The 19,830-nt window shown below is 47.3% G+C and overlaps 1 protein-coding gene across 3 annotated transcripts in view; it reads left to right on the top strand.

The window, feature by feature from the left end:
* EMID1 (EMI domain containing 1) overlaps positions 1-19,830 on the top strand; it is a 75,295-nt gene that overhangs the window by 11,755 nt on the left and 43,710 nt on the right. For all 3 annotated transcript variants that reach the window (XR_009497246.1, XM_059894279.1, XM_059894283.1), the window contains exon 2: positions 12,560-12,684. Coding sequence is in view for 2 of the 3 variants with exons in the window: in XM_059894279.1 (XP_059750262.1) it covers positions 12,572-12,684 (113 nt within the window). In the remaining variant the exon portion in view is untranslated. The remainder of the gene's footprint in view (positions 1-12,559; positions 12,685-19,830) is intronic.

The raw sequence follows: 19,830 nt of genomic DNA, 5'->3' as shown, positions 1-19,830 counted from the left end.
CTTGGTTTCCAAGGGTTGGCCATAAAAGGCGTTGCAGTGCCTGCCTTCCTCTCTCTTGGATCACTTGCTCTGGGGAAAGCCAGCCGCCATATTGTGAGGACACTGAAGCAGCCCCATGGGAGGCCTGTGTGATGAGGAACTGAGACCTCCAGCCAAGAGCCATGTGAGCAAGCCATCTCGGAAGTGGGTGTTTCAGCTCCAGTCGAGTCTTCAGGTGATGGTAGCCTTAGCCAATATCTTGACCGCAGTCTCATGAGTGACCTGAGCCAGAACAGCTCAGCTGAGCTGCTCCTGAACTCTTGACCTACAAGAGCAACAGATAACTAATAAAGAGTTCCTCAGAATTTGGAGGATCTAGGTGTGGAGGAAACAGGTTCTGCTCCAACCTTTGTTGGTGGTTGGATTCTTCCGCCCTCAGATCCTCGGGCTGTGGCCTCTTGGCTCTGCCAGGAACCAAAAAGATCTGCACCCAGCTCTGCAGACTGGCTGAGGGTATGGCTGGGCCACCTCCCTCAATGGGTAGAAAAGCTTGTTGTGTGTGTGAGGAGGGGATGAGGGGTGATGATTAATTTGCTACGGCTACCATAACAAAATACCACAGACTAGGTGGTTTAAATAACAGAAATGTATTTTCTCATAGTCCTGAAGGCTGAAAGTCCAAGATCAGAGTGCTGGCAGGTTTGGTTTCTCCTGAGACCCCTATCCTTGGCTTGCAGATGGCCACCCTCTTTCTGCCTCTTCACATAGTTGTCCCTGTATGCATGTTCATCCCTGGTATCTCTTTGTGTATCCAAATTTCCTCTTATCAAAAGGACTCCAGTCATATCAGATTCGGGTCTACCCTAATGACTTTCTTTTAACTTAATTACCTCTTTAAAGACCTTAGGTCCAAATGTGGTTACTTTTTGAGATACTGGGAGTTAGGACATCAACATATGAGTTTGGGGGTGGGCACAGTTCACCTGATACAGGTGCTGAGAGCTTAGTTTTGTCTGAGCCAAGGGGCTGCAGGCAGTGGGGAGGAGCATAAAAGAACTGGGTGTGGGAACAGGACCCATGATCTGAGGAGGAAGAGTGAGGCTCAGGGTAGGCTGCCTGCCACAGATAACTTTCTGGGAAATAGAGGAGCCAGGACCCAAACATATAGTGCCTGTACCCCACCTAAGTGGACACAGAATCCAGTGGGGGGGGTCCTTCTGTGGCCAGAGTTTCATTGGTAGGCCCAGTGGCCACGTCAAGGCCTGGGGCCTTGAGGAGGGTAGAAATTGGAACTTGGGTATCAGCCCAGCCCAGCAGAGGGGACCTGTGAAGGAGATAGCCAGGGAGGCATCTATGAGGGCCACAATGCAGACAGGCCCAGGGCCAAGATGACATTGAACCTGCACCTCCCTCCTGGACCTCTCCTTGCCAGAACCAGGTGTTTACCCACAGACCCTGGACAGACCATCTCTGTACAGCCTCAGCCTTCGCTATGACTGAGAAATATTCCTGCAGTTTCTGCAACAACCCTTGACCTTCTCTTCACTGCCTGGACTCATTCAGGGTTTTTCCACATTCTTTTCAACTTAATTGACATTTATACCACTTCCTACCCCAAAATAGCAGGATGCACATGGAACGTTTACCAAGATAGACCATATTCTGGCCTATAAAACAGACCTCAATGAATTTTAAAGGATTGGAGTGAGCTTTCGCCTTAAGAAACTAAAAGGCAAGAAGAAAAAGGTGAAGAGCAGAAGGAGGAGACGAAGAAGGGGGAGTGGGGGAGGAGGAGGAGGAGATTAGTGAGACCCCAAGTAAGTAGAAGAAAGGCATAAAAATCAACATGGAAATCAAACAAATGGAAAACAGAAAAATAATAGAGAAAATCACTGGAAAAAAAAACTGGTTCTCTGAGAGCAATAAAATTGATTAACCTCCAGCCAGATTGGCCAATAAAAAAAGGAAGAAGACACACTACAGAAGTGCCATCACTATAGATTTTATAGATATTTAAAAAACAAAAAGGGAATATTTTGAACAGCTTTGTGCCAAAAATTTTGGCAATTTAAATGAAATAGATAAATTCCTTGAAAAGACATGATTTACCAAAGATCATTCAAGAACCAAGAAATATCCTGAATACCTCTTTATCTATTAAAGACTTCGAATTTATAGTTAAAAACCTTCCTACAGACAAAACTTGAGACCTAAATGGCTTCACTGGGCCTGCAAATCCCCCCCAACATTTAAGGAAGAAATAATACCAATTCCATACAAACTTTCAGAAAATTGAACAGGAAGAAATATTTCCCAATTCATTCTATGAGGCCATTAATTCAACTGATACGAAAACCAGACAGTAGTATTTTAAGAATAGAAAAATTACAATATCACTCATGAACACAGAAACAAAAATTCTTACCAAAATGTTGGCAAATTGAATCCAATAATATACAGCAAATTCTCTTGTTTTTTGTCTATCTGGGGATGTCTTTATTTCACCTTCAGCTTTGAAAGATAGTTTTTGCTGGGTATAAGATTCTTGGCTGACATATTTTTCCTTTCAGCACTTTGCCTCCATTGTTCCTTTCTCTTTTTTTATATATAAATTTATTTATTTATTTATCTATCTATCTATTTTTGGCTGTGTTGGGTCTTTGTTGCTGCGTGCAGGCTTTCTCCAGTTGCAGCAAACGGGGGCTACTCTTCATTGTGGTGCTCATGCTTCTCATTGTGGTGGCTTCTCTTGTTGTGGAGCAGAGGCTCTAGGCATGCAGCCTTCAGTAGTTGTGGCACACGGGTTCAGTAGTTGTGGCTCACGGGCTCTAGAGTGCAGGCTCAGTAGTCATGGCGCACGGGCTTAGTTGCTCTGCAGCATGTGGGATCTTCCCAGACCAGGGCTCAAATCAGTGTCCCCTCCACTGGCAGGCAGATTCTTTTATTGTTTTTAATAAATTTATTTACTTTATTTATTTATTTTTGGCTACGTTGGGTCTTCATTGCTGCGCGCAGAATATCTCTAGCTGTGGTGAGCAGGGGCTGCTCTTTGGTGTGGTGCATGGGCTTCTCATTGCAGTGGCTTCTCTTGTTGCAGAGCACAGGTTCTAGGTGCATGGGCTTCAGTAGTTGTGGCACGCAGGCTCAGTAGTTGTGGCACATGGGCTTCAGTAGGTGTGGCTCGCGGGCTCTAGAGCGCGGGCTCAGTAGTTGTGGCACACGGGCTTCGTTGCTCCGCAGCATGTGGGATCTTCCCAGACCAGAGCTTGAATCCATGTCCCCTGCATTGGCAGGTGGATTCTTAACCACTGCACCACCAGGGAAGCCCTGCCTCCATTGTTTCTGATGAGAAGTCAGCTACTAGTCTTATTGAAGTCCTCTTGTATGTGATGACATACTTTTCTTTTGATGCTTTCAAGAATTTCTTTTTGTCCTTGAACTTTTTTTTTATTATGATGTGTTTGGATGTGGATCTGTTTGCATTTTTCCTACTTGGAGTTCATTAAGCTTCTTGGATATGTAGATTAATGTTTTCATCAAATTTGAGGAGTTTTCAGCCATTATTTCTTCTTTTTTTTTTAAAGGAATTCCTTTATTTTTATTTTATTTATTTATTTTTGGCTGTGTTGGGTCTTCGTTTCTGTGCAAAGGCTTTCTCTAGTTGCGGCAAGCGGGGGCCACTCTTCATCACGGTGTGCGGGCCTCTCACTATCACGGCCTCTCTTGTTGGAGAGCACAGGCTCCAGATGCGCAGGCTCAGTAGTTGTGGCTCACGGGCCTAGTTGCTCCGCGGCATGTGGGATCTTCCCAGACCAGGGCTCGAACCTGTGTCCCCTGCATTGGCAGGCAGATTCTCAACCACTGCACCACCAGGGAAGCCCCATTATTTCTTCAAATAGTTTTTCTTCCCCCTTTTCTCTCTCCTCTCCTCTCCTCTGGTGCTCCCATTATACATGTGTTGGTGCACGTAATGCTGTATCACATTTCTCTAACTCTCTGTTCATTTTTCTGCATTCTTTTCTCTCTCCATTCTTCAGATTGTATAATCTCTGTCAGTCTATCCTCGTTTGCTGATTCTTTCTGATCTGAAATGGGTGGGGGAGGGAGGGAATGTGCCATGTCTCAAATGCTACAGACTCTTGCTGTTCTGAGATTTACTAGATTTTCTTGAATAAATGTTTCTTTGTTTGCTGTATGCCCTTAAGGCAATTTTCAGAGACTTTAAGTGTGTTTTTTGTTTGTTTGTTTTACAAATAATTGTTATCAATTATAGTTGTTTCTCTGGGGAGAGGGAGCCACAGAGTTCCTCACACCACTATTCCATAAGCCATCTCTGAATATATGACATGTAAAAAGAGTAATACATCACAACCAAGTGAGATTTCTCTAAAGAATACAAAGTTGCTTTAATACTGGAAAATCAATCAGTATGATTCACTGTATTAATAGACTGAAAAATAAAAACTGTAAGAGCATCTCAATAAATGCAGAAAAACATGCATTCCTGTTAAAAAAAAAACTTTAAGCAAGCCAGGAATAGAAGGGAAATTCCTTACCTAATAAAGGATATCTACACAAAAAACACCAAACGACAACAACAAAAATCCTACAGCTAACATCATCTTTAATGACGGAAGACTGAATACTTTCCCCCAAGATCATGAACAAGACAGGCCTGTCTACTCTCACCAGTTCTATTCAGCATTGTACGAGAGGTTCTAGCCAATATAATCTGGCAAGAAAAAGAAATAAAAGGCATCTGTATTTGAGAGAAAGGGGGAAAACTGCCTTTATTTGCAAATAACATGTATGTCTACATTGAAACTCTGATGGAATTTACAAAAAAGCTATGAGAACAAGTAAGTGAGTATAATAAGGATGCAAGATACAAGATCAACATACAAAAATCAATAGTATTACTAGCAACAAACAATTGGAAATTTAAAAAAATTTATTTACAATAGTACAAAAATATGAAATAGGGATAAATACAACAGGAAGTATGAAGCATTGTACAGAACATTGTTCCGAGAAATTTAAAAAGTCTAAATAAGTGGAAAAGTATGCCATGTTTGTGGATCGAAAGACTTAATATTGTCAAACTTGTCATAAATCAATCTACAGATTCAATATAATCCTAGTCGAAATCCCAGCAGGCCTTTTGGTAGACATTGACAAGCTGAGTCTAAAATTTACATGGAAATGCAAAGGACTTAGAATAGTCCTTTCAACAACTTTTAAAAAGAACAAAGTTGGAGGGCTTAAGTAAATGACTTCAAGATATTATAAAGCTACAGCAATGAAGACAATGTGGCATTGGTATAAAAATAGACAAGTGATTTAATGGAACAGAACAAAGAATCCAGAAATAGACTCATGTATGTATATGGTCAATTGACTTTCAACAAAGGTGCAAAGGCAATTTCATAGAGAAAGTGTAGTATTGATATTTTCAACAAATGGCGCTAAAACAATGATAGTGTGCTGAACCTCCACCCCCAAGATACATCCACATCCTAATTCCCAGAACCTCTGAATGTTACCTTATTTGGGAAAATGGTCTTTGCAGATGTAATTACATTAAGGATCATGAAATGAGAAGATCATCCTGGATTATCTGAGTGGGCCCTAAATCCAATGACAAGTATGTTTATAAGAGACACACAGAGGAGAGACATACAAGGAGAAGGTGGTATGAAGTCAGAGGCAGAGATGGGAGTGATGTGACCAAGGAATGCCAGGCAGCCACCAGAAGCTACAAGATATGAGGAAGAGATTTTCTCACAGAGGCCCTGAGGGAGCACGGCCCTGCCAACATTTTGCTTTCAGACTTCTGAACTCCAGAACTGTTAGAGAGTTGTTTTAAGCCACCAAGTATGTGATAATTTGTCATGGCATCCTCAAGAAACTAATGTAGGCATCCATACGCAATTTTTTTAAAAAAAGAATTTTGATCCACACCTTGCACTGTATATAAAAATTAGCTCAAAAATAGATCATAAACCTAAATGTAAAACCTAAAACTATAAAACTTCTAGAAGAAAAGATAGGAAAAGAAAATCTTTGCAACCTTAGGTTAGGCAAAGATTTTTTATTTATATGCTCCTGCATATCCAACACCGAACCTGAACTTGGGCTCCGAGTGGCCACTCAGCAAACTTGTGTGTGGGACGAATGAGGCCATTCCCTGTACAGGCCCGGGATGCTCAGGCCACAGAGCCAGCATTGAATCTCCTGGGGATTCAAGTCGGCCACGTTCCACCCAGCAGGAAAAATTCAGAGCTGACATGAATTCAGACCCCACATACATGATTCTTACTGAGTGAGGCATTGAGACAATCTCGCCCTTTGTCAGAACTGTGGAAGTCTTACTTACACGTAGAGAGAAGCCAGTCTAAAATCAGTCGCTTTTTGAAACCATCAACTCAAGAAATTAAGGATTCTGTCAGCGTGCCCTGAATTTCTGAGGCCAGCAATTAGTTCCTTCTAGATTAAAGGATTGTTGTGTTTCTAATACATTATTATGCGGAGTGGGCTTGCTGTGAATTTTAAAACTTTAGCTAGAATCCTCATTAACTGGGACCTTTTATCTGTGTGCAACTTCTAGAAGAGGCCAGTGGCTAGAAAGTGAGCTGACACATCCAAAAAGAAAAAAAAGCATCCAAGGGGGCGTCCCAATGCACATTCAGCCCGAGCAGCTGTCCCCTCTCCTAACGGTAACGGGGCCATTTCCTCATAAGGCACCAGGCCCAGGCTGGACTTTGTACATCACCCCACGAATCCTTGCCCACCCTGTCAGGTGAACACAGTTGTTATTATCTCCAGTTTACAAGTGAGGAGACTGTGGCTGGTGAAGGGAGGTGAGGACCCTTGCTCAGGCCCGTGGTGGCCCAAGTCTGTCTAACCTCCAGGCTCCATGCTTGGTCGCATTTTCCACTGCATCCCCTACTACCTGGACAGTGAAGATCGCTGTGCAGAAGGATGACTCCAAGGCCTTTTGAGTCCACCATCCACCTAAGAACCATTCCATTGTGGAGTGGTGCCCAGGGCCATTTACATGCTGGGAGGGAGCCATGGAAATGCAGCCATGTATGAGGCGGAGGGTGACCCAGAGGCCAGGGTCTCCATCCCATGTCTGGGAACCTCGGGATTCTTTTTTTTTTTTTTTTTTTTTAAATTAATTAATTAATTAATTAATTTTTGGCTGTGTTGGTTCTTCGTTTCTGTGCGAGGGCTTTCTCTCTAGTTGCGGCAAGTGGAGGCCACTCTTCATCACGGTGCGCGGGCCTCTCACTATCGCGGCCTCTCTAGTTGCGGAGCACAGGCTCCAGACGCGCAGGCTCAGTAGTTGTGGCTCACGGGCCTAGTTGCTCCGCGGCATGTGGGATCTTCCCAGACCAGGGCTCGAACCCATGTCCCCTGCATTGGCAGGCAGATTCTCAACCACTGCGCCACCAGGGAAGCCCAAACCTCGGGATTCTTTCAGGCAGGGTCCAGCCTGGCTGCACTTATGGCAGAACCTGAACTCAGATGCAGCCCTTGAGAGGAGATTTCCAGGACCTGGGTCAGACGCTGGCTGAGCCACCCCACATTAACCTAGGTCCCCTCAGTATTTTAGTCAATCCTCGTTTTTAGTTCACATGGGTTCACATACATAATGTGTGTGCACACAGCCATCTCCTCACCCTATCCCAGCCCCCGGCAGGCTGGGAACCAGTGCCCACCTCCCCTCAGTCCAGTGCAGGTCCCTGGAACCCTGGGGTCTCCTCCTAGAAACTTTAGAAACTCACAAGGGAGTGGGTCAGGAGCTCTGGCCCCCCTAATAAAATGCCCCCTTCCAGCTCTCCAGGCGAGAGGTCAGGAGACAGGCAGCCCCGAGAGCAGACCCATCCCAGGGCCTCCTTCCTCTGGGCCCACGGCACCTACCTAGAGCAGAGGGGCTGCTCAGCACCTCCTGCCAAGGTGGCTGGAGCTCACCACCGCACAAGCCGCTCACAATAGTCTTCTCATGGAAAATAAAATCTAAAGGAAATTCTGATACATGCTGCAACATGGATGAACCTTGAGGACATTATGCTGAGTGAAGTTAGCCAGTCACAAAAAGACAAATACTGTATGATTCCACTTATATGAGGTCCCTAGAGCAGCCAAATTCATAGAGACAGAAAGTAGAGTGGTGGTTGCCAGGGGCAGGAGGGGAGGAGGGATGCGGAGTTAGTGTTTAATGAGGATGGGGTTTCAGTTTTGCAAGATGAAAAGAGCTCTGGAGATGGATGGTGCTGACGGTTGCACAACAAATATGAATGTACTTAATGCCACTGAACCATACACTTAAAAATGGTTAAAAAGGTAAATTTAAATGATGTATATTTTGCCACAATATTTTTGGTAAATTTATGTATTTTATTATTTTATTTTATTTATTTATTGTTTCTGTCTGCGTTGGGTCTTCGTTGCTGCGCGTGGGCTTTTCTCTGGTTGAGGCGAGTGAGGGCTACTCTTTGTTGCGGTTCCCGGGCTTCTCATTGCGGTAGCTTTTCTTGTTGCGGAGCACAGGCTCTAGGCGCACAGGCTTCAGTAGTTGTGGCACATGGGCTCAGTAGTTGTGGCACGTGGGCTCTAGAGCGCAGGCTCAGTAGTTGTAGTGCACAGACTTAGTTGCTCCGTGGCATGTGGGATCTTCCTGGACCAGGGATCGAACCCGTGTCCCCTGCACTGGCAGGTGGATTCTCAACCACTGCGCCACCAGGGAAGCCCTACAATTTTTTTAAGTTAAAAAAAATATCTAAAATTTCCCTTCATCAAGCATCCTGCTATTCCCATTCTCCCACTGAATGCTGGCAGCAACATTTGGAGGTAACTTCTACTATTATTCTCATTTAATAGGTAAGAAAACAAAGAGGAGGGAGGTGACATGAGTGGCCTGAGTTCACCCAGCAAGTAAGTGTAGAGCCAGGGCTTGACCCAGGGCCAGACTGCAGGACCTGCTGTCTCCCACAGGGAGCCCTGGCCGCAAAGGGAGCCGCCCTTCCCTGATTACTTGCTACAGCTCTGCTCTGATTCCCCTGCCAGGGGCTGCAGACAGGATCCAGATGGTGGTTCCCCTGCTGACCAGGATGGGGCCGAATTGGAAAACCCCTCCTCCAGGGTTTCCAAATGCATCCCAGACTTCTGTCCTGGAAGTGCCTGGTGCCCTCTTGCTGGGATGGTGAGGGGCAGAGAGGCAGCCGAGCCTGGCCACTGGTCTGGACGGTGATTGTTGTGGGCGACAGGGGTTGGCACCAACCCAAGGTACCCCTACAGGCCCTGGAATGCCCAGTTTCCTCCGACCGTGAGACTCATCTCATCCTCACCTGAGCTCGTGCCCTGGGGCCACAGTAACAAAGTATCACAACTGGAGGGTATAAACAACACACTTATTGTGTCACAGCTCGGAGGCTGGGAGACTGCAGTTGAGGGCTCAGCAGGTGCCTTTGTGGGTTGGGAGGGAGAATCTGTTCCATTGCTCTCTCCACCTCCTGGTGGCCTCAGACATTCCTTGGCTCATAGGTGGCCTTCTCCCTGTGTCTTCACATCATCTTCCCTCCATCTGTCTCTGTGTCCAAATTTCCCATTTCATAAGGACACGGCCGTAGTGGATGAGGACCCACCCCAATGACCTCATCTTAACTTGATCATCTACAAAGACTCTATTTCTAAATAACGTCACATTTCAAGGGGTGGGACTTCAACATCTTTTAGGGGGACACCATCCAACCCATAACTCTGTTCCACTACACTCTTACTCCTCTCAGCCTCCCTGGAGGCCAGTGGGGAAGGTTCTGAGGGTTGGGGACGTTTGCAAAGTGAAAGAGTATTTCACGTACTCTCTAAGGTTTTGTGAATTTATAACCATCATCGCATGTACTGAATGCTCGCCGTGTGCCAGGCACTGGGCATACACACTCCCCCATCCTTAGCTGCAGGGCAGCTGTTACCATCCCATTTCACAGGTGGGTGACACAGCCCTCAGTTGAAGGAATGAAGCTTAGATCATTGCAGTTGGAGTAAAAGGCAATGCCTGGGAATTCGGGCAGGAGAGGAGGTGTGAGGGGGAGGTTATTTCTACCTCCTAAAAGTCTTCGGATCTGGTGACTTCTCTCCATCCCCACGTGCCTGCCTGTATCCGTGTCCTGGGGCTGCTGTAACAAATGACCATAGACATGGTGGCTTAAAACAACAGAAGTTTTTTCTCTCACACTTCTGGAAGCCGGAAGTCAAGATGTCAGCAGGGCTCCCTCTGAAGCCTCTAGAGGGGGATCCTTCCCTGCCACGTGCAGCTTCTGGTGGCTCCAGGCATTCCTTGGCTTGTGGCTGCATCCCTCTCGGATCTCTGCCTCTGTCTCCACATGGCCTCCTCTTCTCTGTCTCTCCTCCAGTGTCCTTTATAAGGACATTTGTCCTTGGATTTAGAGCTCACCCAGGTAATCCAGGACGATGTCATCTCAAAATCGTTAATTACATCTGCAGAGACTCTTTTCCAAATAAGGACACCTTCACAGCTTCCAGGATGTGGACATATGTTTTGGGGGTCACCATTCAACCCCTTCTTATAGTCCCAGCTGCCATCATCCAAGCTGGGCCACTGCAACTACCCCGTCTCCCAGCCTCCAGCGCGCACAGCCAGAGGAATCTTTCAGAAGCAGAGACCAGACCCCAGTCCCTTCCAACTTAAAGCCTCACAGGCTCCCAGAGCCTCAGGAAGCTCCCTCGGCCGGGTCCTGCTGACCTCTTAGGCCTTGGATCTCCCTGCTCCCCTCCCCGCACCCTGTTCCCACCACACTGACCTGCCCTTGGTTCCTGCAAGGGTCTACGTGTGCTCTTGCCTTCAGGCGTCCCCTGTGCAGTTACCGCCACTCCCTCTGCCTGGGATTCTTCCCATGGGCTTCACCTGGATGACTTTTGCTTGTCTACCAAGTCTGTTTAGAGAGATTCTCCTGCACTCCCCTTGACAAGTGAATCAGGGGCCTGAGTTCCCACAGCCTGTCCCCGTCACGAGTCGTCCCAGGGGGTTATAACGTGGGTTCACCTGTCTTTGCTCTCCGGACTACGAGCTCGGCCCGAGCAGGGCCCACCTCACCCACATCCATCCTGCTCACTGCAGAATGGCCGCCACCCGCTGCAGGGCACAGCTGGCGTCCTGCAGTGTGTCTGGGGGAGCGTGAAGGTCAGACATGGCTGGATCTTTCCTCCCACCTCCCACCCCGGCCCATCTTCCTTCCTCAGAGTCTAGGGAAACACTTTTTTCCCACCTTTAAAATCTTAAGTTCTGTTTGAATGTATGTATGTGTGTTTCCTATATAATAGCTTTATTGATATATAATTTACATACCGTACAATTCACCCAAAGTGTACAAGTCAATAGTTTTCAGTGTATTCAGAATTGTGCAATCATCACTACAGTCAACTTTAGAACATTTTCATTATCCCAAAAAGAAATCCTATACATATGAGCAGTCATGACCCATTTCCCTCCAACTGCACCCCTTCCCCAGCCCCAGCCTCAGGCAACCAGTAATCTCTCTGTCTCCGTGGAGTTCCCTATTCTGGACATTTCATACCAATAGAATCTTACAGTACGTGGCCTTTTGTGTCTGGTTTCTTTCACTTAGCATGATGTTTTCGAGATTCAGCCACGTTGTAGCATGTGTCATCACTGCATTCCTTTTTATTGCCTGAATAATATTCCGTTATATGGATAGACCACTATTTATCCATTCATCAGCTGATGGACATTTGGATTGTTTCCACTTTGGGGCTATGATGAATAGTGATGCTGTGAACCTTTGTGTGCAAGTTTCTGTGTGGATATATGTTTTCATTTCTCTTGGGTCTATACCTAAGTGTGGTGAATGTGTTTTTCTTAATTAAAAATAATTTATATTTTAAATTACAAATGCAAAACACGAGAGATCACCAAAGCCACAAATTAGAAACAAGAAAATACAGACACATCCATAATCCCTACAAACAAAGATATCTGGTGTCCTGCCCTGGAAACATCCCTTTGCTCTTGTTTACTTATATGGATCGTGAACGGGAGGCTGTGTATGTGGAAACTGTGACAACTCCTGGCCCTTATATTCAACTTCCTCTGATCTCTCCTGTGACTTATCAATAAAGAACCATTCAGCGCAGATTAGAAATGAAACCAGCTTTAACTTCAAAGGACAAACAGCTAAGAGTTTAGCTAACAGCTAAGAAAGAAGGAAGATTTTCAGCTGTCTGGAGATGGGGGAAAGATTTTCAATGGGGCTGGAACTTCTCATTCTTTGGCCAAAAAAAAAAAGCACTAAAAAGAAGGGAAGCCCAAACCCCAAACAAAAATCATCTAGGGAATCATTACATCAAGATAGATGGATTACAAGTGATTTATTTTCTTTTTGAAAAAATTTAATGATATTATATTATTATAATGTTTTACCACTAAAAAGATTCTAAGAAGGCTTTGAGGGATTACTGATGAAAAAGAGTGATTTTATAAAACCCAGCAATTCTTAAGGAGAGTGCAGCCAAAAAGGCCTTTTTTGTTCTTTTATAGTTTCTTCCAAGAATGGGCTCACTGAGACAGAGGCCGAGTGAGCAGACAGCCGCAGACCTGAGGGAAGCTATGAACATCTCAACTCCAAGAATGAGAGTTGCCTGTGAGCACATAGGAAAAAGCAGGTAAGAAAAGGCATTAAAAGTGTCTCTCTTTAAAACGATTGTGGGGAAAAAATGGAAATTCTTAACCATTCATGACCGGTAAGAAAGGCTGAAACTTCATGTTTGCTTTCTTAAATATCTTGCTGCAAACCTTTTCCCAAACTATATGTTCGTTATTACAAAAATAATTCTTATAAGCATCCCTTCTTAAACAGATATTAGTAATTCTAATATTCATGATCAAGTGTTTTAAAGATTTCCACTTAAATCTAAATCTAAAAAGTATCATTAAACAGAAACACATTCTTGTCTACTCAGAAGCACAGTCTAGAGGCGGCTGGATGCCTGGCACAGAAGCTGCTGCTTTCCACTCCTTCACCCAGGGCAGACATTGCTAAGTGATCACAGCACTCTTTTCCACCAAACTAAAGACTGTCTCTGTATCCCTATCTATTCTTCTCAAAAGGTAACTTCTAGGCGTGAATCAGAGGGGGCAAAAAAAAAAAAAAAAAAAAAAAACCACTCATTAATGTGCAAGTACAAACCCAAGGCGCCACCTAGTGGCAGAGCTTCCTAATTGCAGGCAGAGTACAACTAAAACTATCCCGTTTTATTTATTTTTTTAAATTAATTTTTATTTATTTATTTATTTATTTATTTATTTATTTATTTATTATTTTTGGCTGTGTTGGGTCTTCGTTTCTGTGTGAGGGCTTTCTCCAGTTGCAGCGAGCGGGGGCCACTCTTCATCGCGGTGTGCGGGCCTCTCACTGTTGCGGTCTCTCGTTGCGGAGCACAGGCTCCAGACGCACAGGCTCAGTAGTTGCGGCTCACGGGCTTAGTTGCTCTGCGGCATGTGGGATCTTCCCGTACCAGGGCTCGAATCCGTGTCCCCTGCATCGGCAGGCAGACTCTCAACCACTGTGCCACCAGGGAAGCCCATATCCCCAGTTTTAGAAAGAACCGGATCCCTGGGCCAGCAAAGCCAGTAACGATGACAGTAAATAAACTATGCAGTCTAGTCTTGAGCAAATACAGTAGCCCTCCTAGAGAAAAGTTTTGTATTTCAACATGGGTTTTCCTTGCTTTAGCCCAAGAGATTGGCCAATAGAAGAATGTCAGGCAACAACTAGTAGCAACAAAGGGCCTTTAGAAAACCCCAAATTCTTCCCCAATATTCTCTTTGCCAAAGACTGACTCTTCTGTCTGTCAGGTTCCCGAGCTGCCCAGATTTCTCATTCTGCAAACTACATACACCATGCCTCAGAGTCACGTGGGTACCTTTTCCTGAGCAGAATATGCCAGGCCCTGCATAAGGAGCTCATCTGAAGTCTCCTCTTAGCAACCTAGCCTGAGACAAGTGCTGCTATCCCCATTTTCCAGGCAAATACACTGAGGCTCAGAGAGGGGAAGCAAGTTGGCCAAGGTCACACAGTGAGGAAGATACAGGCAGGATTGAAACGTCCTCCTGGCCAAGCTGGGGCTACAGACCCCACAATGTCAGCGCCTTCCTGAGAGCAGGCTGCCCTTCTTGCTGGAGGAGTCTAAGCAGGTCAGCTGTGCTCCTGGGAACGTCCCACCGGGGCAGGGCACAAGCAGCCCAGATGGGCCAACGGGCCCCATCAGGAGGGGGCTGGGCACAGTGCAGTGTCCCAGGGCCAATTTGGGACCTGGACTGTCCCGACCACCTGCTCCAGGGCTCTGCAGCAAGACGTTGAGTCGCACTCTGTGGTCACTAGCTGTGCAGTTTATCAGCCTCCCTGGCCTCCCTTTCCTGGGCAGAATACCTCTGCATGGGTGGCTGTGATAATGCATGCCGTCTGCAGGCACATAGATAAAGGCTTGGGGCTGACTCAGTAGAAGACAGGTCATTGCTGCCCACCCCCCACCCCGTGCTCCTCTCCACCATCCTGTCCTCCTGCGGTCTCTCTGCTCTCTCCACATCGCTGTCTGCCTGTGTGGCTACTCTGAGCCCCACCTCTTTCCATGTCAGGCCCAGCTCCTCCCTGCTGATGGCAGGGCTCAGTCTCTCTGTCTCTGTATGTTTATCTCTGTCTCTAACATTTTCTTTTTCTCTCTCTTATCCTCCCTCTCTCTCTCACCCTCCTCTTCTCTATCTCTGTCTTCTCTCCCCTTCTCTTCCTCTTCTTCCCTCCCTGGGATCAGGGGAGGACACAGTCAACTTCAGCTTCTCCTGGCTCCAGCGGGTGGACATGGGGGGCAGCCCTGGCTCTCTGCCAGGTCCTTCCCTCTGGCCAGGGCCCCCACCTCCCCATCACCTCCCTGAACAGCCTCCACTCAGGTGTGTCATGAGTAACCGGAATCCCTGGGCCAGGCCTGCTGAGGACAGAGGCACAGGGTTCTTCCCGGGAGGGGAGGGAGGGGCCGCCTCCCAGGGTACAGCTGGTTCAGAGGCGCAGCTCCTGATCCAGCCCTGGCCCTTGTGGATCCTCTGCCTGCCCAGAGGTGGAGACCCATGTCAAAACTTCACCCCAGCACCCAGGGGCCCTCCCAGGATGCAGGCAATAGCAGCTTCCAGAGCTGGAATTGTAAGAGTTGCCATTTCATATGTGTGCATGCGTGGGCGCACACACACATGAATTTAATTCTTAGGGCAGAGGGTGAATATAATATGTATACTTTTTGGTATTAATATTTTTCAAACCATGCAAAAGGATTCACAGTGAAAACTAACACCCTCAGTCCCTCAGTTCACCTTCCCAAAGGCAGCCAGTTAGCAGTTTCTTGTGAATTCTTCTAAAGAAAGTAAGTGCATGATCTGAGTACTTACGGGTAGATATTCCTGCAATTTCCCCCCAATGGCAGCATCCTTTACACACAGCTGCACTTACTTTTTTCACTTAACAACTGATCTTAGAAGTTCCATAATCTAGGGACTTCCCTGGTGGCGCAGTGGTTAAGAATCCGCCTGCCAATGCAGGGGACATGCATTCGAGCCCTGGCCCAGGAAGATCCCACATGCCACGGAGCAACTAAGCCTGCCTGCCACAACTACTGAGCCTGCGCTCTAGAGCCCGTGAGCCACAACTACTGAGCCTGCGTGCCACAACTACTGAAGCCCATGTGCCTATAGTCTGTGCTCTGCAACAAGAGAAACCACCACAAAGAAAAGTAGCCCCCACTCGCTGCAACTAGAGAAAAGCCCATGCGCAGCAACAAAGACCCAACGCAGCCAAAAAAAAAAAAAAAGTTCCCTAATCTACCTCATCTTTATATATATAAATATATATAAGCCTTAGCTTTATATGTATATGTATATATAATTCACATGCCACAAAACTCATTCTTTAGTATGAACAATTCAGTGGTTTTTAGTATATTCAGAGTTGTGTAACCATCGCCACTAATTTTAGAACATTTTCATCACCCCAAAAAGAAACCCCCCCAAAAAAAAAAAAAAAAGAAACCCCATACCCACTAGCAGTCACTCCCCATCCCCTGCCCCCAGCCCCTGGCAACCACTAATCTATTTTTTGTCTCTAGGGATTTGCCTATTCTAGACATTTCATATAAATACAATATGTAGCCTTTTGTGTCTGGCTTCTTTCACTCAGCATGATGTTTTCAAGGTTCATCCGTGCTGGAGCATGTATCAGTACTGTGTTCCTTTCAATGGCTGACTAATATTCCACCGTATATGTATGCCACATTTCACTTATCTCTGTTCTTTTTACTGGCAATACAGCATTCCACTGATGGGTGTACCTTAATATACTAGTCTCCTGCAAGGAGCATTTAGGTTGTTTCCAGTCTTTTGATACTACGTACAGTACTGCAGTTAATTTCCTTCTGTTCTTTGCAAATATACATGTAAGAAACTTCCTCACTGTGGAATTACTAGGTCAAAGGAAGACACATTTTGCCTTCTATTACATATTACCAACTGTGCTCCAAAGAGGGCATATGTGAAGTGACATTTTCTCCACATCCTTGCCAACTCACTTTTTCAAAGATTTTAAGTCCTTACCATCAGTTTTGGAAGGTGCTATCTCATTGTGGTTTTCATCTGCAATTTTTTCTTTTGAGTGAAATTGAATGCCTTTTCATTCTGAGTTGTCTGTTCATAACTTTTGTCTATTTCTCTATTGGGTCATTGATTGATGTTATTGATGATTTGTAAGAGCTCTTTACATGTGGAGGAAATTAGTCTTTTTTTCTGATTGATATGTTGAAAATTTTTTCCACAGTTAATCATATTATTCTTTTTCAATGCAGAAATTTTTATGTACCCAGTGTATCCTTTATGGCTTCTGGGGTATGTAGTTTTCCTAGTACTCTTAGAAAGATTACGGAAAGGGCCCAGCATCTATTTATGATCCATCAGGGGAATCAGACAAATCAACAGATGGCTCCTGCATAGAACGCTGTGAGTGGAGAAGCCCAGTGGACATGTGATCCAGTCTGGGGGTATGGGACACCTTCCTAGAGGCAGGGAGGGGGTGATGTCTGAGCTGTGACAGAAGGGGGAGTGGGCATTGGTAGGCAGAGGGGATGGGATGGGAAACCCCTGCGGTCCAGCTGGAGAGCACAGGGTTAGCTGGGAGGATAGAGACTCTCTTTGGTATCCCAGGGTCTGGGACACAGGGAGGATGAGCAGGCCAGGCCACATTCAGTTCCCACCCTGAGGGCAGCAGGGACACTGAAGGTTTCCCTCACAGGGAAATACCTCCAGTCACCTTTGGAAAGATCCCAAAAGACTGGAAGGATCAGAGAGGAGGTGAGAAGCCACCAAGGAGACTGAAGCCACGTCCCATAGAGGGTGGGGAGGCTGGAAGGGACAGAGCCGAGGAGTGGGCAGATGGAGAGGATCCAGGCTTGGCCCTGCAGGGCTGGACAGGAGGGCAGGGCAGGGAGAGCCTGGAGTCCAGGTGCTCCAGGGGTGCACATCCCCCATGCTGTCCATCCACTTATGACTCCCTGGGCCAAGCCACGGGCTAGAAATCCATTTCTTCTGGGTCCAGCAGCTCCATCTGCCTTACAGGGCTTCCCAGGCACAATTTATACCAATGCAGGCAGCCCAGAGCCTATTGGTCAGCCAGTGCCAGGCAAGGGCAGTAGATGGCAGAAGGACCAGCTCCTGCCTCTTAGGGGTGTGGGAGTGTGGGTCTGAGGGAGGCAGAGCCTGTCGTGCAGAGGATGGTGCTGGGCTGGCACCCTGGTCCTGCCCCCTCTGCCCGGTCCCCACAGGAGCTGAGACCGACAACCTGGGGTCCTCTTCCCCAAGTGCTCTTCTCTCTGTGTCTGTCTGTCTCTTTTTCTGTCTCTCTGTCTTTCCATCTGCCTCTCTCTACATCTCTCTGGCTGACATCTCTCCCTCTGTCTCCAGCTTGCTGGCTCTCTTTCTCTCTTTCTGAGTATCTCTCTATCTCTCTATATCTCTCTCTGGCTCTTTCTCTCTCCCTCTCCTCTTCCTCCTCAGAATCACTTCCTCAGAGTGGAACCCATTCATCCTGGGGGTGTCAGGTGGGGCAGGCCCACATGCTCCTGGCCCAGCAGGCACCTCCTGGGACTGGCAGGGCTGGCAGGCAGCTCCAGGGTCTCCGCTCTGAATGGCTCCTCTTGCCTGTCCTTCATGCCTGCCAGGTCCATCTCAACCACAGGAACTTGTGGCCACCACTCCAGATGCGTCCAGCAGGGGGTGGGTTTCACCTCACTGTGGCCGGGAAGAGGACATTTTCCCACACAGAAGGCCCTTTCACTTGGCAGACCTTGTTCCTAGACCCTTGGTCACCAAGCATCCCCCTTACTAGCCTAGAAGTGATTACTAGCCCACTACTAGTGATTTAGGGTTTAAATGAGGAAGAATCCCTGTTAACTGGGCCCCAACATTTAACAACATTCATTAACACTCTAGTGTAAATGAGCCAACCTCTACCCCCTCCAGCTAGGTGGATGTTGCCTAAGGAGACCTCATTAGTCTGTTTTTGCAGGAGGAGAGATGTGGAAAAAGAAGCAGAGCCAGGGATACCCAAAGAAGGGAGGTAGGGCAAAGATGGGGGGCAGAAAGGAGGGGATTTGTGGGCAAGGAACCAGAGGAAGGGAAGTGGGACAAACATTGTTAAGGAGAAGGCCTCTTATCTGTCCATTTCTTCACAGTCAGCAAAGCACAGTCACAGGAAAGTCCCCAAGTCTTGTATCCCTCCCTCCCCCGGTTTCCAGATGGGGGCACTGAGGCCCAGAGAGAAGGGACTCACTGTAGATCATGCAGACATCCAGGTGTCCGAACTCCAAATACAGGTGCCCTGGCTGCCACCGTGTCGTCTTCCCCTGACCCAAGGTGCCGGTCTCTCCCCCTGAGGATTCCTGAGGAGGGCAGGAAAGCCCTCTCTCGGAGCCCTAATTTATGATTTTCCGACAGCTTCCTTCCTCCCATCACTCCTTCCAGCTCCAGTCCCAGCTCCATGAGGAAGGAATGAACTGGGTGAGAAGGGCAGCTCCATGGAGCATAAATAACTTAGCTGGGCAGCTGCAGGCTCTCCGGGTCCCCCAGCATCCCCGCCCTGGCCCAGCGAGGGGCCGCAGGGCCAGGCCTCCACATCAAAGGCACAGAAAGCGGGCATTGTTCCCTAACCTGGAAGGCCGGCCCACCGGCCCTGCCCTTTGTCTGGGCAGAGGCTTCGATGGCAATGGTGCTGGCGCTGACTGGGCCCCTGGGGGCTCCGGGTACCCCCAGGCCTCTTGGGCTGCTCCCTCCCCTATAGAATGGGCACGACATGGGTACAGATCAACTGGGGCACCTGGGCTCACACAAGCTGGTGTGCAAGCAGGGCTAATTTTATGGACCCCCCCACCCCCAGCCAGGGAAACTGTCCTTGGGACATAGTCAGAGGGAAGAGGTCCTTAGCACAGGCTCCAGGGGCAGTTCACAGGGAAGGGAGGCTGCGACCCAGGTTTGTTTGCTGTTAGAAGAACAGCATTTCCTGTTTGGATTAGGCCGGCTGGATGTGTCAGTGAATCCACACCAGAAGGGCTGTGTTTCCCAGACCCCATGGCCTGCTCCCGGGTTGGGTGTGTGTGTGTGTGTGTGTGTGTGTGTGTGTGTGTGTTTATGCATGTGCTCCCTCTCACCTCCTCAGCCTCCCGACGGGAGTCTAAATCTGAGCTGAGTTCTCTTTTTGCCCAAAGAAACCCCCTTGCAGGGTCAGA

Source organism: Balaenoptera ricei, chromosome 14 (genome assembly GCF_028023285.1).
Source record: "Balaenoptera ricei isolate mBalRic1 chromosome 14, mBalRic1.hap2, whole genome shotgun sequence".
Classification (NCBI taxonomy): Eukaryota; Metazoa; Chordata; class Mammalia; order Artiodactyla; family Balaenopteridae; genus Balaenoptera; species Balaenoptera ricei.
The sequence above is the reverse complement of the archived record's forward strand: the minus strand, read 5'-3'. Positions and strand labels throughout refer to the sequence as shown.